The 25,015-nt window shown below is 43.0% G+C and overlaps 1 protein-coding gene across 1 annotated transcript in view; it reads left to right on the top strand.

Annotated features, from left to right (window-relative positions):
• rhag (Rh associated glycoprotein) overlaps positions 1-25,015 on the top strand; it is a 48,586-nt gene that overhangs the window by 20,169 nt on the left and 3,402 nt on the right. The window contains exons 2-9 of the mRNA XM_080744553.1: positions 13,026-13,209; positions 14,089-14,239; positions 17,583-17,730; positions 18,623-18,789; positions 20,560-20,697; positions 22,410-22,525; positions 23,235-23,311; positions 24,477-24,550. Of these exons, the coding sequence (XP_080600679.1) occupies positions 13,026-13,209; positions 14,089-14,239; positions 17,583-17,730; positions 18,623-18,789; positions 20,560-20,697; positions 22,410-22,525; positions 23,235-23,311; positions 24,477-24,550 (1,055 nt within the window). The remainder of the gene's footprint in view (positions 1-13,025; positions 13,210-14,088; positions 14,240-17,582; positions 17,731-18,622; positions 18,790-20,559; positions 20,698-22,409; positions 22,526-23,234; positions 23,312-24,476; positions 24,551-25,015) is intronic.

Here is a 25,015-nt window from a genome sequence, read left to right as displayed (position 1 = left end):
GGGGTTTTGAGTTGCTCTTTGAATTCTGTAAACTGTTTCTTTCCAAGTGTTTCAAGAGATTTCAAAGACTTGCTAACACTGCTGTCTACTATTTCATGCGTGTCCAGCACAAGTAAGTCAGTCGAATCCTCCTCAAAGGGGTTTCCCATTTCCAGAATGACTTTCTTCAGGCTCCTGACTTTCTCCATGAAATCTGTTTGCATGAACCCAACATCTTCGTGGTGTTTTTTTGTTTACTTTTTTTCAAAAGCCTGATTTTCAAATTCCTGAATAAGGTGACTTACTTCAGGTCCAGCCACAGTCCATCTTCGAAGGGCAGCTTCATCTTCCAAAAGGCCAATAGCTCCACCATCTCCTTTCACATAAGCATTGTTTTGTTCATGTGCTTGGTCAATAGCAATTCATGAAAATGGGCGAGCTGTTTTATGCACAGTGAATTTGCCTTGTGAAAACTGGGCATCCGTGTTGCTGTCTAGGGTCTCCATGTCTCTCAAATGAACTGAAAGCCACCTGGCATAGTGAACGTGATCCAGGGCAAAAAAGTAAGGAAGGAGTTCCTGCAGAACATCTTTGTAAAGTTCGAAGTTAGACTCGAAGTTATGACCTGATGAAAAGGAGAACAAGGAGTTCTAGTCGAAGCACAAGATTCCAAAAGTGGAATTGAGGAGTCTCTGACTCACGCCTTGAGATCCATTGTTCGAAACTCTCAAAATCTGTATCTCCTGCTTCTTGCAGATATTTGCCATATGCTGTCTTACACAATTGGTAAAGACTGCAGGCTGTGATTTGGTGTGCTAGGCGAGTCCTTTTCACATGTGAGGCAGAAATAAACGATTCTGCTATTCCTGCAGAGGCTACCTCTGCTTCTGTTAGTGCTATGGTCCACCCACTGTCTTTGAGGACATCACCTAGCATCTTGAGGGCACACATTTCCAAATGTAGTCCTCCAAACATTATGACCATATCTCCATACAAGTCAGGCCATTTCCACTGTACCTGTTTTGCAATGGCAAAGAGTGGCTGATCAACTGCCATCACTGGAACCTGACCTGGGTTCAGAAAAGCTGTGGTTGTCTTCACTAAATCCATGGCGTGTTTGATCATAGCAATAGAATGTGCCGATTCTGGGAAAAGAGGCAACATTGCAGACACGCTTATTTCAAAAGGTTTCTGTCTTTCCTTGGAAGCATGATGTGCAGGCCACAATAGTGAAACTGCCTCTGCCTCTGTATCCATTGTCAAACAGACCTTTTGGAGCCATTGATACTCTAGACAAAGGTGTTTTGAAAGCATAAGCGGAGTGTGTCCCACACTCTCTGATGATACTGGGACTGGATTGCTTTGTCCAAATGAGGCAGGAGGCACATTTGAGTAGTAATCAGGGATGGAACCTTCTTTGATTTTGTTCCTGATTTCTGTATCTTTGGCAAAATTCTGTCCTCCCCTCTGCTGTCAGCACTTGGGTGCTGAGAAACTGACATGCCTGTTCCATGGAAAGATGATTGACATGCCTGTTCCATGGAAAGATGATTTGAACTGACATGCCTGTTCCATGGAAAGATGATTTGTTCCATGGAAAGATGATTTGGCCGTTGATGATTTGGATTGGAGTCCAAATTGTCAACAGCAAAGGTTGTGAATAGATCCTTTCGAAGTAGAGTTGGACAAACCACCTCTTCTTCTTCAGCTCTGCTGACTACCGCTGTACCCAAATCCTTTGTAATTTGTATGACCCTGTCATAGCTTATACTTAGACCATATTGGTGAAGGAGATCTATCAAATTACGCTTTTTTGTTTTTGCATATACCAAAAGGCCAATGTAAATAGGAAACGCCGGTTCTCTGGAAATTAAACGATTTGAAGTTTGGCTTTTCCGACAGTTATACTGCAAGAGTTGTGCTAGAGCCATGTCAGCTTTTGTGACATCCGTCTCTGTTTGTGATACAACATTTTCACCATTCTGCAGAACACTAACACATTCCAGCAAACTGGACGGTACCGCTTCCTTTTGAGCTTTCTCTGTAAGAACTCCTGTGAATTCACACTTGTGCTCAAGCATTTGTTTCCTGATATTCATTGCAGTTTTCACAAGAGTATCATCAAATGCTTTGGCAAGAGCAGCTCCAACATTCTTTTTGTAGGCAAACCAGATTTCTTTTCCCTTGTTGAATGGCTCAAGTTCTGGGATCCGTGCAACAATTTGCTCTTTTAGTCTTGTCCTATTTACAGAGGAAGAATCAACATAATTTTTTTCAAGACGATTTGTGTATATGTTATACAAGTCCAGCAATTTGAAATAACAAGATTCTTCTGATTTCATATGTTTTTCCCTGATGAATATTTCAAGCTCAGCAAAAGCATAAGCATATGCTTCTTGCTTGTGTTTTGTTTCATTGGAGTCTTTATTTTTTGAGCTAAGCATAGATCTCTCTCTGTTGTACACTCTTGTTAAACATATACGATGATAAATGTATTCTTGGGAAATGACATCTCCAACACTGAGCTTTGCCAGAAGGTTGTCGTCCAGCAGGTTTTCAGCACATCTCTTCAGCTTGGTATGCAGTTGGAGAGTCATGGCTTGATGCAGATTCTTAGTTTTGTCTGTTTGGTTACATATGAAACACTCTCCTATTGTTTCAGAATCATCATCTTCTGTACAAGTCTTATCAAGGCTTAGCAGAAGATAATTCACACTTATCTTCTGATGTGGACATTGACTTCCTTTTTCTTTCCAGTTTTGATGTTTTAAACTTCATATAACATGAGCCATGATAGATAGCTTTGTTCTTCTCAAGTGTCGACTGAATTCCATCACCATCATCAAGTCGCTTTGGGTCAAGAAGAATTGGCATGCAATTCATTTTGTGAAACTGGGGAATATTGGTAGCCAATGTCAGATAACCACTGCTAGTGGCATCAACTAACTTGTCACTCATGTTATGCTGGCACAAACAGCATAATTTCCAATTGGTTTTATTTGTAATAGATGTACTGTCAGTGTCTTTCTGTGATGAAGACGAGGGCATTTCTGTCTGTGTGTCCATTGTTTAGGCCGAGGGATTATCCTTTTACCGCCAATTGAAAAAGAAAATACACTTTACTGTATGGGATACAACTGGGCTCAGATAATAGCATCACTATCCTACCCCCAGTCCGATCATTCATCCATTGCTATTTAATTCCTGTGTGATCTGTACACCTTCCGAAAGACTAAAGCCCCGTCTTCCTTGGCTCGGCTCTCCCGCGCTGGCACATCTTGTCAATTCAGGTGCGGCTGTTTAGCTTTAATTTGGGGCAAGCTAAACAGCATTTAGGAAACTAGAAAATGTATTAATTAATAGCGAGCATTGAACCCCATGCTGAGTCTCACAGCTATAGTGTCAACCAGTGTGCCCTGGAAGTGCAGTGACACCACACAATATTATTTTTTTTTGTTTAATCAATTAGGCTGGGAAGCGATTTTGAAAACCTGTCAGCCATCTTGAAAAATTATTGTTATTGAGAAATACCTCCAGAACATCTTATTTCAAAATGAGGCAGAAATCAAAGATTTACAGACCCGGCAAAGTGATATAGTCCAAAACATAAGCCCAGTTGCAGCCATTTTGAAAACTGCAGGCCATCTTGAAAATGTTGGAATTTTGTGTGGCCTGAGGTTGATTATTAAATAGGGTAGTATAAAGGTGATCTGTGCCAAATGTCATGGTTGTATCAACAACTGTCGATTAACCAGGAGCAGATGTACATTTGTGTTATTTATCGGCAGCTATATTGAAAAATATGACGCCATATTGGAACCTAATGTTATTTCTGATCTTGCCTGGTTGTAATACCTCCAGAACATATTCCTTTAAATTAAAATTAGGGGGAAATCAAAGATTTACAGCCCAAGCAAAGTGATATAGTCCAAACGTAGGTTCAGTTGCAGCCATTTTTAAAGCTGGCTGGCCATCTTGAAAATGTTGGAATTTTGCGTGGCAGAGGTTGATTAGGGTTTACTATCAAAACCTCCACAGGCTGTCCGTCCGTCCGTCCGTCCGTCCGTCCGTCCGTCCGTCCGTCTGTCTGTCACACGTCACACTTTTGCCCTGCTCATATCTCCACAACCGTTGCCCCCATCCATGCCAAATTTTCCACACACACTCCTTACCTGCCAAACTACAACCTCCAAGGACCCCCGGAGATCCAGGGACCCCCAGGTCCCTGAGGGACCCCCAGGTGTAAAAAATGACCAAATGTGCAAAAATGACCAAATGACCACCCCAACGGGGCTGCTCACGGGGAATTCCTGGGTACCACCCACTCCTGGTGCTCCAGAATGGATGCAAAAGTGGTGACGCCCCCAGTGGAGGACCCCCTCCACTGCAGCTCACATAAAATGCCGTAACTCGGGCTGGGAGCGTCCGGGAGAGCCGGGGCCGGTACCTATTCGTCCGCCAAGGCAACGCGGAGACCCCACCCCTCATTTCTCACATGGCCCTCTTCTAGCGCCACCTTCAGGCCCATTTTTAAAACACATTTTTGCCCACTGCTCCAACAGTTTTTTCCGTAAAATCACGCAAATCGCTATACAGTATGTCTACACTCATCCCATCAACATGAATCTGTCCCATATAGCGCCACCTTCAGGCCGATTTTTAAAAACACATTTTTGGACACTGCTCCTAGAGATTTTGCCCTAAAATCACGAAAATCACTACACAGTATGTCTACACTCATGTCATCAACATGGATCAGGGAGATTTTGGAAAAACACATTTTTGCCCTATTTGTGGAGATAACCGACCTACGGTCGCTTATCTCCCGATTAGGGAGTCTTACTGGTTCAATGTACTGCCGGCTAGGACTGGGTGGGAACTCTTAAACCCTATTATACCAGGGCTGCCAACTGTGGGTTAGGGTCAGAATCCAGGAGATTTGTGGGAGGGTCCCGGGGTTGCGCGTGGAAATCCTCTCCCCGATTGTATTTTAACAGAGTAGATGTATTTTGTGTGATACTTTTATCATCAGGCTTGCTTTACTAGCATGGAACATGTAGGGTACACCATACAATTTAAGCCATTAACATGCAAAAGGTATAGGCTCAGGCCTACAGAATACAGAAATTGATTTGATGACTGAAGCAATGTAAGATCCATCTTTAATAATAACAACTCGTTACTTTAATAAATATCTCTGAATGATTACATGCTGGGGATCCTCCCCCAAAAACAGTTTTCTGGTGAATTGTGGGAGTTTGATACCAAACCCAGGAAAAATTCAGGAGAAATTACAATTCAGGAGCACCGCAGGAGATGGGGTAGAAATTCAGGACACTGCTGGATTCAGATTTGCAGATCGCTATTTTCGCAGAATGTCTGTTGCTTAATTATGACGGTCCCATCCTAATTTACACTACACTTTAAGACCGAATAAGACATAATAAAGCCATAATAAGAAATAATGTGTTGGTAATTAGAACCAATATGTTTTATTAGACAGAAACAAAGACAAAATAGAGCGGATTCATTCTCTGGCACCGGCACTTGCCGCGGAACTACCGCGGCAGGTACCGCCACACGACCGGCAGTTTGAACGGCAGTCGCACTGCATCGCCGGCGATAGGCCTGGCAGTTCGACCGGCAGTCCCGGCAGTAGGACCGGCGGCTGCCGAATGGACCGGCAGGTCCCGTCGTGGTAAACTGCCGGTCCGTGCGGTAGTGGCTGACGCGGCAGTTACCAGCGATGCCGGTCCTACCTACAGTTCCGTGCGGTGGCTGCCGGTCCTATCACCGGGCGATGCAGCACAACTGATGGTTGAACTGCCGGTCGGCAGGTGCCGGTGCCAGAGAATGTGATCGCTCTTTTTGCTATTCTGTCTTTGTTTCTGTCTAATAAAACATAAAAGTTCTAATTACCAACACATTATTTCTTATTGTGGCTTTATTATGTCTTATTCTCTCTTAAATGCCCAGAATGGATACGTTAGCGTTCAAGTGAAAAAAAAATAATAATAATAAAAAATAAAAATGCAGCATTGCAGAACAACTTAAAAAACGAGTCGTCCAAATTGGGACAGCGATAGAATTGTTTTTTTGAAGCTGTGCATATTGTATGGTGTATGTTTGGTATTGGAGGATTGTGCCGTGGTTCCAGGCCATTACATTGAATGATTATTCTGTGGACAGAGATCTTAGATCTTTTGCCTACAAAATAGAACGGTAAACCAAACGAGACATTTATTTCTTCTAGGACAAATATCAGAGCTGAAGTCCTTAATGAATCATTAATGAATCATTAATATTTACAGAGGAGAAAAGGGAAAGTCAGCAGCAGTGTACAGTATGTCCCCTAACTTGAATGGGATTTAATATCTATCTCTACATATTGTCGTTGTCAGGTGGAAACCTTGTAGGTCCAAAACCGTTCGTTTTTAACATAAAACAAAAAACTAAACTAGTGAAGACAGCCAATCTACAAGCACACAACGCCTCATGGTGCGAGGCGTTGTGTGCTTGTAGATCGGCTGTTTGCACTACTTTTGCGCGACAGCCTTGTCTGATGAAGCAGGGCTTTACTTCGTGAAAAAACATACAAAGCTGCACTGCACAAGAGCACGCTGCATGCACGCTCACAGCCACACACACACGCACACACACGCACACACACGCACGCACGCACGCACACGCACACGCACGCGCACGCACACACACACACACACACACACACACACACACACACACACACACACACACACTGTACATACACACACAGTCACACACACTTGCAGCTTAGTGCACAGTCAGACAGAGCCAACTTGCAACACAGACAGCAACAACAATATAGCCTATAAAACGATCAATCATCATAGATAGTACAAAATCATAGCCCATAAAGATCGATTAAACTCACCATGGCTGCTAATATGTCCATCAGTGCCAAGCTTTTCTTTAAGTCCTACTAGAACAAGCTTGGAAAACTTTCCAGTAAATCCACACCAAATCTGTTTATTCTCCTCCTTCAGCCATGTTTCGTTATTTGTGCTTTGTTCGTGAGTTAATTTAGCGAACTGAACTCATCACTCATCAGACTCAGAGTAAAGAACATGAAAACAAAGGTTTGGTTTGGAGGAAGTGGTTCCCGTTTCTCATTGGACAGTTTGTCTAGGGAAACTTTCCAGGGATGGGATCTATAGACTGTAGGTATATGGGAAGCTAGCAACGCCAAAATAAAAGCCTTTGGTTTCTAAGGCAAGCAAGAAACGTCATCAGGGCCAGCTAGAAGGCTCTGCTATCTGACTGACTGACAGACTAGTGCTTGCTCTGCATATTAAAGACCCAGTGAAATAGCTATTTTTGGTATTTTATTTTGAAGTTTTTGAAGTTTGAAGTTTCAAAGAAGGAAAGGAAGCCTGTGTGCATGTGATGCCTAATGTTATGTTTGTAGCCCTCAGTAGCAAGGCACAGAGACACGACCAGGTTGCCTCTTGTACAGAATGTGTGTTACCAAGTTGCTTATTATTCTAACCGATAATGTTCACAGATAGATATTTTATTGTGCACATTAAGTTTACAATGAGTAATACATAGTTTGGAAGTCATCTTGAATGAGATTCAAAACGGAATAGCTCTATAATTAAAAACAGCTGTGTTCGGAGGAATGCAATGGGGAAACAACCAAGTGAATGTAATCAAAGGTTCATTTATATGCAAGCGGACCTGTCTATGTCATCACGCAGCACATTTCTGTTCACAGGAAATAATTAAGAATGGCCTATTTAGGGACCTATGATATTAAAAAGTGTTTATTTTCATCTAGTGTTAGGAATGCCCATATGATTACCACGGATAAGGTCTAAAAGTGTGAAAAACATATTTTTCATTTCACTGGGTCTTTAACTTACTGTATCGTGATTTTTGCATATTAACCAGGAACAATCTAACAACAAATAATTAATATGATGGCGGAGCAAGCACTGCACAGATTCTTTGAAGCAAGTCTTTGTACACAGTAAGGTTGCAACCTAACTTGAAAATTGCTACAGTGGATGTAATCCAGTTACTGTAGCCCTTAAATTGAATCCTTTTGGGGACGTTGATGTTGTCATCTGCCCAATTGTCAATTTGGTCAAAATAAATTGGTTGAACAGAACTCATATTCTGGGACCATCGCTACATTGTTCACAATGGTTTGTAATGCAGGCTGCCACCCCATGTGGTCATGTGATCAAAGATGGCCGCGGTGTGAATAAGGTCTATGGAGATCCTGAAGGCTCACGGTTGATATTTCTACCCGGAACAAAAAATCTGATTGGTCAAAAAAAACAAGCTGAGTTTTTAGACCTACAGTGAGTGGAAGGAGAGCCTGTCTGAGTGAATGAGAGACAATGATGGCAGTGAAATAAAAACAATATGTTTGTGGAAAAACAATTATATATTATTATGAAATATACATTTCTTTATCAGGCAAGTGCAGGGCCAGCAGAGAAGGCCTAGAAGGGGGGGAACTTTGTTTTTTTTATTTCCACACAACTCCTCTAAGGTATATAAATGACGTAGTTCAATATTGAAAATGGGTGGTCTTCCCCTTTAAGGCAACATTCCGGCAATAGACCTTCAGGCATCTGAGATTCAAGTGCAGTAGACGTTGCAGGTTATTTTATGTTACTTCTTTAAATGTGTAAGAGCACATTAAAATCTGGACACTGTTATGTCAAATGGACTTGTCTACCTGTACCAGGATTTAATTCAGATTCACGATTATGACATTTTACATGACGATTAATTAAATAATTGTTATTAGCAATTTTGAATTGTGTTTTTGGCGTTGACAATAGTATTTCTGTTTGGCTTGTAGGCATTGAAGTTGCAGATGGCAGATTTGACACATAACCAGTAAGACTCCCTAATCGGGAGATAAGCGACCGTAGGTCGCTTATCTCCACAAATAGGGCAAAAATTTGTTTTTCCAAAATCTTCCTGATCCATGTTGATGACATGAGTGTAGACATGCTGTGTAGTGATTTTCGTGATTTTCGGGCAAAATATGTAGGAGCAGTGTCCAAAAATGTGTTTTAAAAAATCGGCCTGAAGGTGGCGCTATATGGGACAGATTCATGGTGATGGGATGAGTGTAGACATACTGTGTAGCGATTTGCGTGATTTTAGGGCAAAAACTGTAGGAGCAGTGTCCAAAAATGTGTTTTAAAAATCGGCCTCATGGTGGCGCTAGAAGAGGGCCATGTGAGAAATGAGGGGTGGGGTGTCCGCGTTGCCTTGGCGGACGAATAGGTACCGGCCCCGGCTCTCCCGGACCCTCCTAGCCCGAGTTAGGGCATTTTATGTGAGCTGCAGTGGAGGGGGTCCTCCACTGGGGGCGCCACCACTTTTGCATCCGTTCTGGAGCACCAGGAGTCGGTGGTCCCCGGGAATTCCCCGTGAGCAGCCCCGTTGGGGTGGTCATTTGGTAATTTTTGCACATTTGGTCATTTTTTACATCTGGGGGTCCCCCAGGGACCTGGGGGTCCCTGGAGCTCCGGGGGTCCTTGGAGGTTGTAGTTTGGCAGCCAAGGAGCGTGTGTGCAAAATTTGGCATGGATCGGGGCAACGGTTGCGGAGATATGAGCAGGGCAATAGTGTGACGTGTGAGGTGTGACAGACAGACAGACAGACGGACAGACAGACAGACAGACTGACAGTTTGTGCAGGTTTTGATAGTAAGTGCGACCTACGGTCGCAACAAAGAAATTACTGACATATTTGACAACTTTATACTAACATTGATAGTGCAAATGGGCGATCTACAAGCTAACAATGCTTTGTGTGAAAATGCACGAAAATATATGAAAAATGTTCAACATGGAAACGATTATGACCATTATGACAAAATAATTGCGATTAGACGATTATGTAATAACTGTGACAGGCCTACACGCCACGGCACCAAATTGTTCTTGTTCAAAAGTGCACTGTTGTACTACATACATAGATATGAGTTTTTGTATTCATTCTTTGTCTAAAAAATCGCACCCGTGCGAAGTGAGCGGTGCAAACTAATTCCTGTAAGGGCGCCTGCCCAAATCAGTGTTGATAGGCATGCATGGCAATATTCTTTGTGTTGTGCATGATGTCAGTCTAGAGGTCTGCTCAGACTATATAAGGTTTTCGTGTGTCCTGACCTTTACACCGGCTCAAATCGAACACCTCCCAGGATTCGAAACAGCAACCATAGTCTGCAGGGGTAATGCAGCGTGGTCGCTGTCTTGAATCCTGGGTGGGGGTCGATTTGCGCCAGAAAGGTCCAGGATATGAGGTTGGTCAGACTTTTTCCCTCTAACTTTGACTGACGGCCAACGCCAAGAAGTGCTGGGTTGCCTCTTGGAAACAGATTATGTCGGGAGTATATTATGCGCAACATACCAGCCAGGTTTGTTAGTATCCTTGACCAGACCAAAGGCTAATAACAATTTATCGTGCACATACATGTGCACATTTATGTGTCACCAGAAACTCCATTTGGAGTAGCCGAGATGCAGGAGAAACTCCTAATTGTCGCTGTCTGAAAACAGATAGAGCCAAATATAGCTTCTTGTGGGTTATAAAGCAAGGGGGAGACAGAGGGAGAACAGACAGGAGATCAGACAAACAGCCTGGCCATTAACAGCCTGGTGGCAGTCAAAGAGTGAATAGAAGAGAAAAATAATATGCAGTCCAGACCAGAAGCTCAAACAAAACAGACAGATGGCAGAACGGAGAGGGGGTCAGACAGACACAAAGATGGAAGGACCTTTCCTGAACTTTAAACTGGCAGGGGGTCAGACAAACAGACAGGAAAAGGCACATTTCTATACATCTGTCATTTCAGGCCTAAGAGTGACCCACCTTTTGCCCACCTTTTTCCCCGACATAATCTGTTTCCAAGAGGCAACCCAGCACTTCTTGGCATTGTCCGTCAGTCAAAGTTAAGAGGGAAAAGTCTGACCAACCCAATATCCTGGACATTTCCTAAACCAGGTTCAGACAAACAGCCTGGCCATAATCGACAAATGTAATGTAGTGTGGCCGCTGTCTTGAATGAGTTTGTATGCATAGAGCCAAATAAAGCTTCTTGAGGGTTATAAAGCAATTAGGAGACAGAGGGAAAACAGAGGGAAAACAGACAGGAGGGCAACCCAGCACTTCTTGGCATGACCAACCAACCAACCAAGTTTGTCTTGAATGAGTTTGTATGCATAGAGCCAAACCAAGTCTGACCAAACCAATATCCTGGACTTTTCCTAAACCTTAAACTGGCAGATTGAACACCACACAGGATTCGAAACAGCAACCATAGCCTAAAAGGGTAATGTAGCGTGGTTGCTGTTTCGAATCCTGTGTGGTGTTCAATCTGCCAGTTTAAGGTTTAGGAAAAGTCCAGGATATGAAACAACCTGGCCATTACGCCTGGACCTTTCATGAACTTTAAACCGGTCTCAAGTGCAAGTGTAATGGCCAAGACATATCTAAATTAGCATGAACAACACAGCATTTGATTGGTCTGTTCTGTTTGGCTAACACATGTCGTCACGAGTAGAACGGTTTCTGATTGGTTGATTGCGACCGTAAGGTCGCAGTTTAGTATCAAAACCTCCACCGGCCGTCCGTCACGTCCGTCACGTCACACGTCACACGTCACACCTTTGCCCTGCTCATATCTGGGCTCGTTTGTGTATTGTATGACATCACGCCACATCATCGGCTGAGGACTGTGTGATGTCATCATATATGGAGACATAAGTTGCTCATGCCCAAATATGGGCTGGTGAGGTCAGACTTAGTGTGATGCGTAGGTTATCTCCATATATGGAGATTCAACTTCAATGAGTAACCATGGCAAATCACACCGTACACAAATGACCCTTATATAAAACCGGCATTATCTACCGACAGCTGCTATAAGCCAACCCTGGCGATAAGGTCTGAGTCGAAGAAATGCTTCTTTCCTGGCAAGAATTGCCCCTTTATACTGTAGGGCTCGTTTGTGTATTGTATGACATCACGCCACATCATCGGCTGAGGACTGTGTGATGTCATCATATCTCCATATATGGATACATAAGTTGCTCATGCCCAAATATGGGCTGGTGAGGTCAGACTTAGTGTGATGCGTAGGTTATCTCCATATATGGAGATTCAACTTCAATGAGTAACCATGGCAAACTGTCAACTGCCCGTATGTCTTGATAATTGGTAAAACAAACTTTTGGCCTATTTGTGGAGATAAGCGACCAACGGTCGCTTATCTCCCGATTAGGGAGTCTTACTGGTTCTAATGTTTAGTTACTCAACTAGCCAATCCATGAAGAATGAAAGAATCGTTCCGTGCTAATATGTTTTAACTAAATAAACTGAAAGTGAAATATAGGAGCGGTTTGCACCGCTCAAAAATACTGAGAACAGGGTTCCCACGGTCATGAAATTCCTGGAAATATTTTGAAATTAGAAAAATATTTTTCCAGTAGGCCTACTGGAAAAGTTTTGGAATTGATCAAGGGTCCTGGAAGGTCCTGGAAAAAATAGCTGTGCATTGTCTTTGGTTATTGATTTTGTTAATACCTCTGAAATGACAAATTAAACATTGGCCAAATTGTCAAATATTAGAGGCAGAAATTGTGAAAATAGCAGATCTACATGCTCACAACGCCTCACAGCTGAGAGGCGTTGTGAGCATGTAGATCTGCTATTTTCACAATAGAAACGTGTTATACAAAATTCCTCAACTCTTGGTGCTTGTCAGGGTGCCGGGTCCCCAGTTCAAATATGATTATTTCGAGGGTCAAGGCCTGAAAAGGTTGAGAACCACTGGCATACACTACCTGTCTTTGGGCATTGCACATAGGAGTACGCGACATGTTATTGAGCTGAATTATTGTTATATAGTCCTGGAAATTGGGTTAAATATTCTGGAAATGTTTTGGAAAAGTTTGGGAAATTAATTGGTAAAAATGTGAGGAGCCCTGTGAGAAACTGAACTGAACTGAACTGTACTTTGTGTCCGCCCTCTGCAGTGTTCCAGGACGTCCATGTGATGATCTTCATCGGCTTCGGCTTCCTCATGACCTTCCTGAAGAGATATGGCTTCAGCAGCGTAGGCCTCAACCTGCTGCTGGCGGCCTTCGGCCTGCAGTGGGGCCTCTTCATGCAGGGCATCTGGCACCTGACGGACGGCAAGATCAAAGTCGACATCTTCAAGTAAACACAAACATTATACGTATACTATATACCAGGGTTCCCCAATTAGTTTTCCTCAAGGGCCAAATCATGTCTAGGGTACCAAGCCGAGGGCCACAGCATTGCAGGGGGCGACGGTGGCGTTCCCGCTACTCCAGTGACAGTTCAGATATCGTCGTTGTCGGGTTGTTTTGCATTTATCATTTTAAAAATGATTTAAACTAGTGAAAACAGCCGATCTGCTGTTTTCACTACCTTTGTGCGACGGCCTTGTTTGATGAAGCAGAGCTTTACTTTGCAAAGGAACGTACACATTTTGAGATACGGGTTTTCCACCCGACAATGACGATATACTAGTGTTGTTGCTGCTCTTATACCACCATTATTACTGGGGTTGGTGGGGGCCTGACAGTAGCCCCCTGCGGGCCGAAAATGGCCTGTGGGTCGCCTATTGGGGAACCCTGCTATATACTGTACGCATACTCACTTTTTCTCTTTCTTTTTATTTCCTGTGGTGGAAACAGCACTCATGTTTTGAAAGTGAAAGTCAATACTGCAGTGTCGAAATACTCGGTTTCAAGAAAGTCCGGGATTCAACATTTGCTTGAGTAAAAGTACAAAAGTATTGGCATGAAGATGTACTTAAAGTACCAAAAGTAAAAGTACTCATTATGCTGAATGTTCCATTTCAAGTTTTGAAACGTATAAAAATATTTTAGCATCTGCTAAATCACTGTTTCTCAAACAGTGTGTTGGAGGTGGGTAATAATAATGAAATAATGTATACTTTTAAAAACAAACAAACAATTCTAAGAAAATGTAATGACGTCTAATGATCTCTCTTTTGGGCTCGTCCTGAACCACTGTGCTAAATGCTTCCATTGTATATTGGACCCACAGGATGATCAACGCAGACTTCAGCACGGCCACGGTGCTCATCTCCTTCGGGGCGGTGCTGGGGAAGACGAGCCCCGTTCAGCTGCTCATTATGACCGTGCTGGAAATCACCATCTTCTCCATCAACGAGCACCTGGTGGCCGAAATCCTCAAGGTGAGTCTCCCACCTCCACATGCTCCAATAGAGTCCGACTGCAGTACGCAGAAACCCAGTAGGGGCGGGCCTTGGAGGAGGCGGGCCTTGGAGGGTGCTGGATTCAAATGCGGGAGGCGGATTCAGAAGGTTCATACTATCCAATAGAATCATGGCAGTAATGTCACGTGCACGCTGCTCTGCCCACAGGTGGGCTTTGAATTCCTCTTCAAACCTTTATTGAACACGGAAACTAACATTCGCAAAAAATAAAACATTTTTTAATAATGAAAAGTAACTTTTAATAATAAATAACTGTATTGCATTCATTCTTATTGCCAACAATTACTCTTCAAACTATTATTCAACACTAGAAAATAACATTACAAAAAAAGTTTCCTAATGAAAAATAACTTTTAATAATAAATATAGCAGCGAGGACCTGAGGACCGGCGGTCAGCGAGAGACCCCCCGCACCCCCGCAGGGTGGCCGTGAGTCGGCCACCCTGCGGGGGTCTCGCGCCGCCGACCCGGCGACCCTCCACCGGGGTCCCACGGCACATTTTAAATGTTTTAATAATCATAATAATTTATAATCAATGACAAAAAGGAGTAAGTTAAATGCTTGTCATTCTAATATTTGTTTTAAATAATCATAATCATTTTATAATATAATCATTGAGAAAAAGGAGTAAGGTAAATACATTTATTTGTTTGATTCAGAGCAGGGGGCAGTACGTATGTTCAAACCTGTCTCAGCTTTATTCAGAGCGTCATATACCTTTAAGAAATGGACACCTCCTTGGCCCACCCCCTCCAAGGCCCGCCTCCTCCCCCTCCTAGGCCCGCCTCCGCCCCCTCCAAGGCCCGCCCCTACTGGGTTTCTGCGTACTGCAGTCGGACCCGGTGGAAAGTAAACTAAGTACATTTACTTAAAGGGGAAGACCACCCATTTTCAATATTGAAATAATGAATATACCTTAGAGGAGTTGTGTGGAAATAGAAAAAAAGTTCCCCCCCTTCTGTGTTGCCTAGAACTGGAGGATTGATTTTGGGGTTTGTATTGTAAAGTACAACGGTGTGATGTCATCAAGTTGTACTTTGCAATACAAACCCCAAAATCAATCCTCCAGTTCTAGGCAACACAGAAGGGGGGGAACTTTTTTTCTATTTCCACACAACTCCTCTAAGGTATATTAATGACATAGTTCAATATTGAAAATGGGTGGTCTTCCCCTTTAAGTACAGACGGGGTGCCATGATCCCCCCCTCCCCCAATGGGGACTGCCCCATAGGTCGAACTACCGTTGGGTCGAACACTGTCGGCAAGTTAGCTACTCACCACTGTCGGCAGGTTAGCTACTCACCACTGTCGGCAGGTTAGCTACTCACCACTGTCGGCAGGTTAGCTACTCACCACTGTCGACAGGTTAGCTACTCACCACTGTCGGCAGGTTAGCTACTCACCAGCGTCGGCAGGTTAGCTACTCACCAGCGTCGGCAGGTTAGCTTCTCACCAGCGTCGGCAGGTCAGCTTCTCACCAGCGTCGGCAGGTTAGCTACTCACCAGCGTCGGCAGGTTAGCTTCTCACCAGCGTCGGCAGGTTAGCTTCTCACCAGCGTCGGCAGGTTAGCAAATCACCAGCGTCGGCAGGTTAGCTAATCACCCGCGTCACGGTTACTGAGGTTAGGGTTAGGTTTAGGCATAGTTTTACTGAGGTTAGGGTTAAGATTAGGTTTTGGTGGTCGGACCAAAGGGTGTTCGATCTAAGGACATGTTACCCCCTACAACATGATCATCAATATTATGATGATTTTGAGCTTGTAGATCGGCTATTTTTGCTACTTTAGTGTGAAATAGACTGAATTAACAACGTAAATTATGTTTCTGTCCGAGAGTATATGCAATGTGGCCAGTGTTGGGAAAGTTCACTTTAAAAACGAACTAGTTCAAGTTCAAGTTCAGAACTTCTAAAATGAACTAGTTCATTTTTAGTTCATAATTCCCCATTATGAACTAAAGTTCATGGTTCCCCAAAATGAACTACATAGTTCTTTTTTAGTTCTTTTTTTAACCATATTTTTTTATATACTTTTGGCTATTCAAAAAAAAAAAAAGGAAAAAAAATATATAAAGGTCTAAAATGTTTAGAAGTTGCTTCATGCTATTATTTGTCAAAATTATTGACTCAGCCCATATAGAACCACACACAGCAATAATTTCATCCAACTTAACCCACTGCCTAGTTCCCAGTCTTCCTGCACCCTTATTGTGAAGGGCTGAATGTAATAACCATGTTATTGTCTCATTGTGTGAAATATCATAATATTTGACTCCAATTGATTCCCCACACAGTATTGACTTGATATAGCAATAAAAAAATATATATATTACACAGCAGTTGTGGGAAAACTAAGACATTGTTCAAAAAACACAATTCCGATTTTGGTCATTTTGGAAATAGGGCAAAAAATATATTTTTCTTCAATCTACTGTCTTGACACTGTAACCAAAATTGTTCTATAGACCATAATCTACAAATTGGAAGTGAAAGAAACTTTAACACACATTTGAAATGAAAACAAAAAATTACATGTACAAGGAACCCCACTAGAAAAAAACAAAAAATTACATGTACAAGGAACCCCACTAGAAGGCAGACGTTTCTAAACCGTGCACAGCATGTTTCCGCATTGGTTAAAATTGCTGATCTACAAGCTCACGTTGTCTCGTGGATGCGACGCGTTGTGAGCTTGCAGATCAGCTATTTTCGCCGTGCAACACACATAGGACAAAGTAGTCAGTCAGGCTTGCGAGACGAGGAGGAGATTCACAGTGCAGCAGCAGAGTGCAGACAGCACCGCATATCAACGGAGGAACGTTCACGAGGAGCTGCGTGCAGTGCCTACTATTGGAGCATGTGAATGAAAAGAGAGACGAGAGGAGCAGAGGACAGACGACCGCGGAGGCGCGGACCGCCGCATGAACGGCCGACGAACGCCGACGAACGTCGTTCACGGGCGTCAGAATGACCGCGTTCGACAATATCGTTCATCAAGCGAAAACAATTACGTTCAGTTCACGTTCGCCCAAAATATGAACGTGTTCATGAACGATCGTTCTTTGAACGCACAACACTGAATGTGGCCCTCTGGAGTGAGTACATCAAAGTTGCCCAACCCTGGAGTGAGTACATCAAAGTTGCCCAACCCTTCATTAGAGTGACAATATCAGACAGCAGAATCAGGGATGGGTTAGGGTTAGGAGTCCAACACTGTTCACCGTTCGATTTGCAGACTCTGCTAGATGTAAACTTTTGTAAATGATGACCCCCCCCCCCCCCCCCCCCATGTGTCTCTGCAGGCCAATGATGTGGGAGCGTCCATGATCATCCACGCGTTCGGGGCGTACTTCGGCCTGGCGGTGGCGCGCGTGCTCTACCGTCCCGCGCTGAGGAATGGACACGAAAACGACGGATCAGTTTACCACTCCGACCTGTTCGCCATGATTGGTAAGAGTCCAGCCATTGTACATGGCGGACTCGTAACTTACTGTTGACCACAACTTTGACCTCTGTAGTCACTGATTTGACTTGCCCCATGGACAGGATTGTGGCCAGCTCAGTGGCCTTGTGGGTAGAGTGTCTGCCCTGAAACTGGGAGGTCAGGGTTCGCTTCCCAGCTGGGTAATACCAAAGATTCTGAAAAATGGGCCCCAACATGGGCCCCAAAGACTCAGAAAAAAGGGTCTGTGTTCCACCCTGCTTGGCACTCAGCATCAAGGGTTGGATTGGGGGTCCATTTGACATACTAGCATCATGTCCAGTACAGTACTTGTACATCATGTCCAGGGGGTTAGGGTTAGGGTTAGGGTTAGTGACCTGGCGGGGACCCATCCAAAATCATGTGGGGACCGCCTGGGGGTCCCGACCCACTGGTCGAGAACCACTGATTTACAGCACTATTAACATAATTCACCAGGTTGGTCTTGGCCTTCTCACAGAGTGCACTTCAATAGCCTATGCATGCAAAGGATGGATTATGCCCCCTAGTGGAGTAAAATTTCTCCTCACAGGGGATAAGGCTGAAGTCTAAATATGGACCAAACACTCTATAGTAACTAGTACTATCAGAACATAATACTCTATAGTAACTAGTGCTATCAAAACATAACACTCTATAGTAACTAATACTATCAGAATAACACTATAGTAACTAGTACTATCAGAACATAACACTCTATAGTAACTAGTGCTATAGGAACATAACACTCTACAGTAACAAGTGCTATCAGAACATAACACTAGTACTATCAGAACATAGACCCATTTTTCTATTATTTGAACTAAATTAAATATCTTACCCTACCTTTAACTGTTGCCTTCATCGCCCCCTGCTGTACAGGAACGGTGTTCTTGTGGATGTTCTGGCCCAGTTTCAACTCTGCCATCGCTGAGACTCCCCAAGACCAGCTCACTGCTGTCATCAACACCTACTTCTCTCTGTCTGCGTGCGTCCTGTCCGCCTACGCCATCTCCAGCCTGGTGGAGCACAAAGGGAAACTAGACATGGTAGGCCTGCATGATGCACTTTACTAATTACTGACTTTGTTTACCAGTGCTGGTGCTTTCTTAAAGGACAACTCAGCACTAAATCACTTATAGGCTCATTTTCCTACTTATATTGATCCAAAAAGACTGTCCATGGGGTCTATAGGCAGAAATGCACCTGTTGTCCAGTTTCTCCAGCAGGTCGCCTATCGCTTTTAAACTAATTGTTGCGGTCACCCTTGTCCCACACAAGCCATCACACTCTGCTAAATAGATGATATGCTTTTATGTGTTTCCCGGAGAAGTCCCGGAGAAGATGCCGGCACTTGTGCCGAATGCTCACCCCAAAACATAATTCATGAGATTATGGTGTCTTGTGTGGGACAACCAAGGCATGGATGTGTTTGTAATGACAACTAGTAACACATTCATGAAAAAGAAAATCACTTTTGAACACAACACATAGTGTAAAAGCTTATAGGCTCCACTCTATGCTATGACAGCCGCTGCGTTCTGCTGGGGAAACTGGACAACAGGGGCATTTCTGCATAATAGACCCCATGGACAGTCTTTTGGGATCAATATAAGTAGGAAAATGAGCCTAGAAGCAATTTAGGGCGGAGTTGTCCTTTAATCCAAACAGTCTTCTGAAAATCTCATGTGGCTACTGTATGTATTTAGCTAAGATCTAAACTGACACAAATGCTTTCCAGGTCTAGAGAACAATACTCCAGCTTTAGCTTGAAACTGCATTGGCTCTCTGTAGTTTTTAGGGTTGATTTTACATGTTTATAAAGCTATCAATGGTCTGGCACCTTTGTACCTCTACGACTGCCTGTCTAGATATGTTCCAACCCGCCCCCTCAGGTCTTCTAGCTCAGACCTGCTCGATGTGCCTACAATGACAGCCTCTGTAGATACAGTAGATTTAAAGCTATTTTGTCATTCTTGCTTTTCGTAGATTTTTAAATCTATATGCTTGTTTTTCATGGCCTCACTCACATTGCCTGATTCACATGTATTTTAATGTTTCTATGCTCTTGCTTGTCTTTTTGACCTTATTGTTAAATTATTCTTACATTTTCTGTAAAGCACTTGTGCTTTATTCTTGCTCTGCAAAACACTTTGAGCTGCATTTCATGTCATGAAAGGTGCTATAAAAATAAAGTTGTAAAGGGATCTTGGGCAGGGACGTGCTGGCCATTGGGAAAGGCGGGACAACTCCCGAACAGCCGGTTCATTCCCGGCCGGTCCAGGCCGGCCATTAGGAAAAAATGTAAAATAAAATGTCGGCCTTCGTTCCATTTTGGGGGCTGGGCGGCCAACAAAGTAAATAGTCACTGTTGGGCAGAAACCTCGTATCTCCAAGTTTCAAATTTGTAGATTTTTTCGCAAAGCAAAGCCCTGCTTCATCATACAAGGCTGTCGCACAAAAGTAGTGAAAACAGCAGATCTACAAGCACACAACGCCTCGCACCACGAGCCGTTGTGTGCTTGTAGATCGGCTGTTTTCACTAGTTTAAATCATTTTTAAAATGATAAATACAAAACAAACATGGACATGGACATACAAGGTTTCCACCTGACAACGACAAAATATAACTCCTGTAATTGGCCCACTGGCTTGTCACTTGTCATGATCTGAAATGGCAAATCTTTGAGTAGCAGCAGCGCTATAGAGATAGCGCGCAATGAGGGCCTCTCCAACTCTTTTTCACGGGATGAATCAGGGGCCCAGCATGTCCCTGATATTGGGTCACAGGTGTTTGTCTTATGTGTACAACCCTGTAGGTCCACATCCAGAACGCCACCCTAGCCGGAGGCGTGGCTGTGGGAACCTGTGCTGACATGGCCATCGGGCCGTTCGGGGCCATGCTGATCGGCCTGGTGGCCGGCGTGATCTCCACCCTGGGCTTCAAGTTCCTCACTGTGAGTAAATATACCCAGTGGTGTAAAGTAACTAAGGGTTACATTTGCTTAAGTACTGTACTTAAGTTTTGAGGTATTCGTACTTTACTTGAGTATTTCCTATACTTTTACTTCTACTCCATTACATCTCAAATCTAAATATCGTACTTTTACTCCACTATAATCATTTGAAATCTTTAGTTACTTTGCGGACATAATTCATAATATTATAAAACATACATAAACCACTTTATACCTATTGTATACCTCGGCTGTTTGAAAATAGCCGATCTACAAGCTCACATTGTGACACGCTGTGAGCTTGTAGATCTGCTATTTTCAAACATTTTGTACTTTTACTTTCGGTACTTAAAGTACTTATTGATGCCAATACTTTAATACTTTTACTCAAGTGCATTTTGAATTCTGGACTTTCACTTGTTACAGAGTACTCTACATTGCAGTAATGAAACTTTTAAGTAAAAAAAAGTACTTTTTCCACCACTGAATATACCTCAACCAATTAAGACCTTGAACCACTTTAACCATTATTTTATGCCTTAACTACAAAAAGTTTGCAGATATACAAGCTCACAGCACGGCACCAAGTGCTGCGCTGTGAGCTTGTAGATTTTTTTGAAAAATCGTGATTTGTTTGTTTTGCAAATCTTTGAATACCACTGTCATTGAGCTGTCCAATGGATCCAATGTAGTTAAAAGCTCGTTTTAAAGGGATATTTCACTTTAAAAAAAAAAAGCTGTTTTATCGTATACCCAGGCTTTTATTATGATTATTCTTTTGAATTATAACTATATATACCGGTACACTAATTTAATGATTTTTTTTAACGGTGAAAGCCGCTTCCAAAGAGTGGCTTTGTCTGTCCCGTACCTGTTTTTTTGAGGATTCCCATAGATTCTCAAGGAGTGTGAATGTCTGTCCCGTACATGTCCCGTACCTGTTTTTTTGAGGATTCCCATAGATTCTCAAGGAGTGAGGATGTCTGTCCCGTACATGTCCCGTGCATGCAGAATTGAGGATTGGTCAAGCTTCACATGACAATTTGGCCCTCCAGACAAAATCATTCATTCATTCAGAATTCATAAAAGTATAGAACTAAAGCACATAGAAAGTATAGATCTAGAACACAGAATGTATAATAAAAATCAAACCTTGGTTCGAAGTGAATCGGTGATTGGTGAACTGTTATTCTATGTGTTCTAGAGTTATGAACTCTGTGATACTGATCTGTACATTCTTTATATTCTGAATGAATGATGCCTCTGGAAGGCCAAATTGTCATGTGAAGCTTGACACCAATCCTCAAAGTATCCAATCATCAGACCGGGACGGACACTACACACATATTCTGGACGTACGGGACAGATAAAACCTGTTCATTCTGGACTGAAATGACCATATATGGACATGGGACACACATTTTGTTTTTGAAAAAACCTATTCATTCTAGACTGATATTCTGGATGTACGGGACAGATAAAACCTGTTCATTCTGGACTGAAATGACCATATATGGACATGGGACACACATTTTGTTTTTGAAAAAAACTGTTTATTCTGGACTGAAATGACCATATATGGGACACACAAAGCCACTCATTGGAAGCGGCTTTCACCGCTTAAAAAATTCACCGCTTCCCTTCGAACCGAGGTTTGATTTTTTTTTTAAATGTTGACCAGTGATCAAATGTCTCTATCTGCTCCTCCGCAGCCCATCCTGGCATCCAACCTGGGCATCCAGGACACCTGTGGGGTCCACAACCTGCATGGCATGCCTGGCATCCTGGGAGGCTTGGCTGGCATCGTGGCCGTGGCCATGGGCAAGAAGTAAGAGGGTTTCCCTTTCTTCTATAATAAGGTCCTTGAATCTGGGGACCCATCATCAAAACATGGAGAAGAAGAAAAAAGTGGAGAAACAGCGCCCTCTGCTGTTCTTTTCTTGCGCAGCATGGAATCTGATCGTGAGAGATTAGTGGTTCCAAGCAATTTGTATGGGTCGTTTCCTACATAAAAAAAAAAAAGAAAAAAGAAAAAAAAGTTTTGGAACCACTCAGTATTACTAAAGTTTTTACTGTGGTGAAAGAAATACAAATAAATGCTCTCTTTCCATGCCATATCTGAAGGCAGCACTCAAGAGAATTGACTTGTCCAAAAAACTCTCCTGAACTTGAATGCAACATCGTTAGTTGAAAGAATTGCCCTCACTGTGTAGAAATCAATGCCGTTACGCCACATCTCCAGTATTGACTTGATTATGTTTAGCAGACCTCCAATCTCACAACGCGTCGCGCGGCACGTTTTGAGCTTGGAGGTCTGCTATTTTCGATATTTTCACCAAAATGCCTTTTTAGAAATTTCAGCCCCTGCCTCTCTAAGATTCTCTACACGTCCCTGATCTAGTGTTTTGTCTGCAAGCCTTCATAATCAAGCTAATGTGTGTGTGTGTGTGTGTGTGTGTGTGTGTGTGTGTGTGTGTGTGTGTGTGTGTGTGTGTGTGTGTGTGTGTGTGTGTGTGTGTGTGTGCTCTCTCGTTCAGGGACGGCTCGGCGTTCATGCAAGCTGCGGCTCTGGCCTCATCGCTTGGCTTCGCTCTGGTGGGGGGGGCAATCACAGGTGGGTGGACAGATGCAATAGACTGAACTCTGTCCAGGTGACAACTTCCGTCTGACCATGTATGGCCTACTTGTGCGCTAGCAGAGCGTGACTTGTTGCTGCTGTGAGCCTCTTGAGTCTAGGGCAGTGGTTTAAAATGCTGCTGTGAGCCTCTTGAGTCTAGGGCAGTGGTTTAAAATGCTGCTGTGAGCCTCTTGAGTCTAGGGCAGTGGTTTAAAATGCTGCTGTGAGCCTCTTGAGTCTAGGGCAGTGGTTTAAAATGCTGCTGTGAGCCTCTTGAGTCTAGGGCAGTGGTTTAAAATGCTGCTGTGAGCCTCTTGAGTCTAGGGCAGTGGTTTTCAACCCTTTTCATTTCAAGGTCCATTATTTATTCGGCATTTGAGCCACGGACCACCCTGATGAGATGTAGTCTCTCAGACCCACAATTGCTGTATTGATAACAATTCTTCTACATTCTCAAATTCTTTAGAACTTTGATTATTAGGAATAAAAAAAAATGCTTTTTAGGCTTGTAAAGAAAAGATGCACACTTGCACAAGGCAGATATGACAACTATTTTCTTCCTTTTTTTAAATATATAAATATTTTTCAACATGAACACGATTAAGACGATTAACAAACTAAGTATTTTACGATTATCTCAAAGACTTGCGAGTAAGCGATTATGTAATAATTGTGACAGGCCTAGAGTCAAGTGTTTGCAGGGGCGTCAATTGGGTATGGCAGGGGTATGCAGCTGCCATACCCTGGGTCCAGGGGGGAACATAAAAGTAAATATAAATCCATGGTTATTATGTTGTTAAATTACAGTAAAATAACTACAAATGCAAAATTTTACAAGATGGTCACTTTAACAACGTATTATAATGATATTCTCCACACTTGTATTCTCCCCATCTTGACAAAATGGTACAGCTGCAATTCTTTATTGTTAATTGTGGCACGTTTACTATAGCCTATGCCAAGTTTAGCTGCACTTGAACAACCGTTCCGGCTGCGATATCCAGCCCAAGAAATTGTAGAAATGGGGGAAAAAATGTAATGTACTTCTTAAAATCATGCCTGTTGCACGCGCGCACCAGTCATGTTGCCATACCTTAGCTTTTTCTGAACTGACGCTACTGAGTGTTTGTATGGATTTCAATGTGTTTTGTATTCATTCCAGGTCTGATAATGAAGCTTCCATTCTGGGGTCAGCCTCCAGACCAGAACTGCTTCGACGACTCTATTTACTGGGAGGTGAGGTTATCACCACTCTAAATATCACTCTATTTACTGGGAGGTGAGGTTATCACCACTCTAAATGACACTCTATTTACTGGGAGGTGAGTTTATCACCCCTCTAAAATCACTATTTACTGGGAGGTGAGGTTATCTCCACTCTAAATATCACACTATTTACTGGGAGGTGAGGTTATCACCACTCTAAGTATCACTCTATTTACTGGGAGGTGAGTTTATCACCCCTCTAAAATCACTATTTACTGGGAGGTGAGGTTATCTCCACTCTAAATATCACACTATTTACTGGGAGGTGAGGTTATCACCCCTCTATATATCACTCTATTTACTGGGAGGTGAGGTTATCTCCACTCTAAATATCACTCTATTTACTGGGAGGTGAGGTTATCTCCACTCTAAATATCACTCTATTTACTGGGAGGTGAGGTTATCACCCCTCTAGATATCACTCTATTTACTGGG

Source organism: Nannobrachium achirus (assembly GCF_963921795.1).
Source record: "Nannobrachium achirus genome assembly, chromosome: 16".
Taxonomy (NCBI): domain Eukaryota; kingdom Metazoa; phylum Chordata; class Actinopteri; order Myctophiformes; family Myctophidae; genus Nannobrachium; species Nannobrachium achirus.
This window is presented reverse-complemented; position numbering and strand designations above follow the sequence as displayed.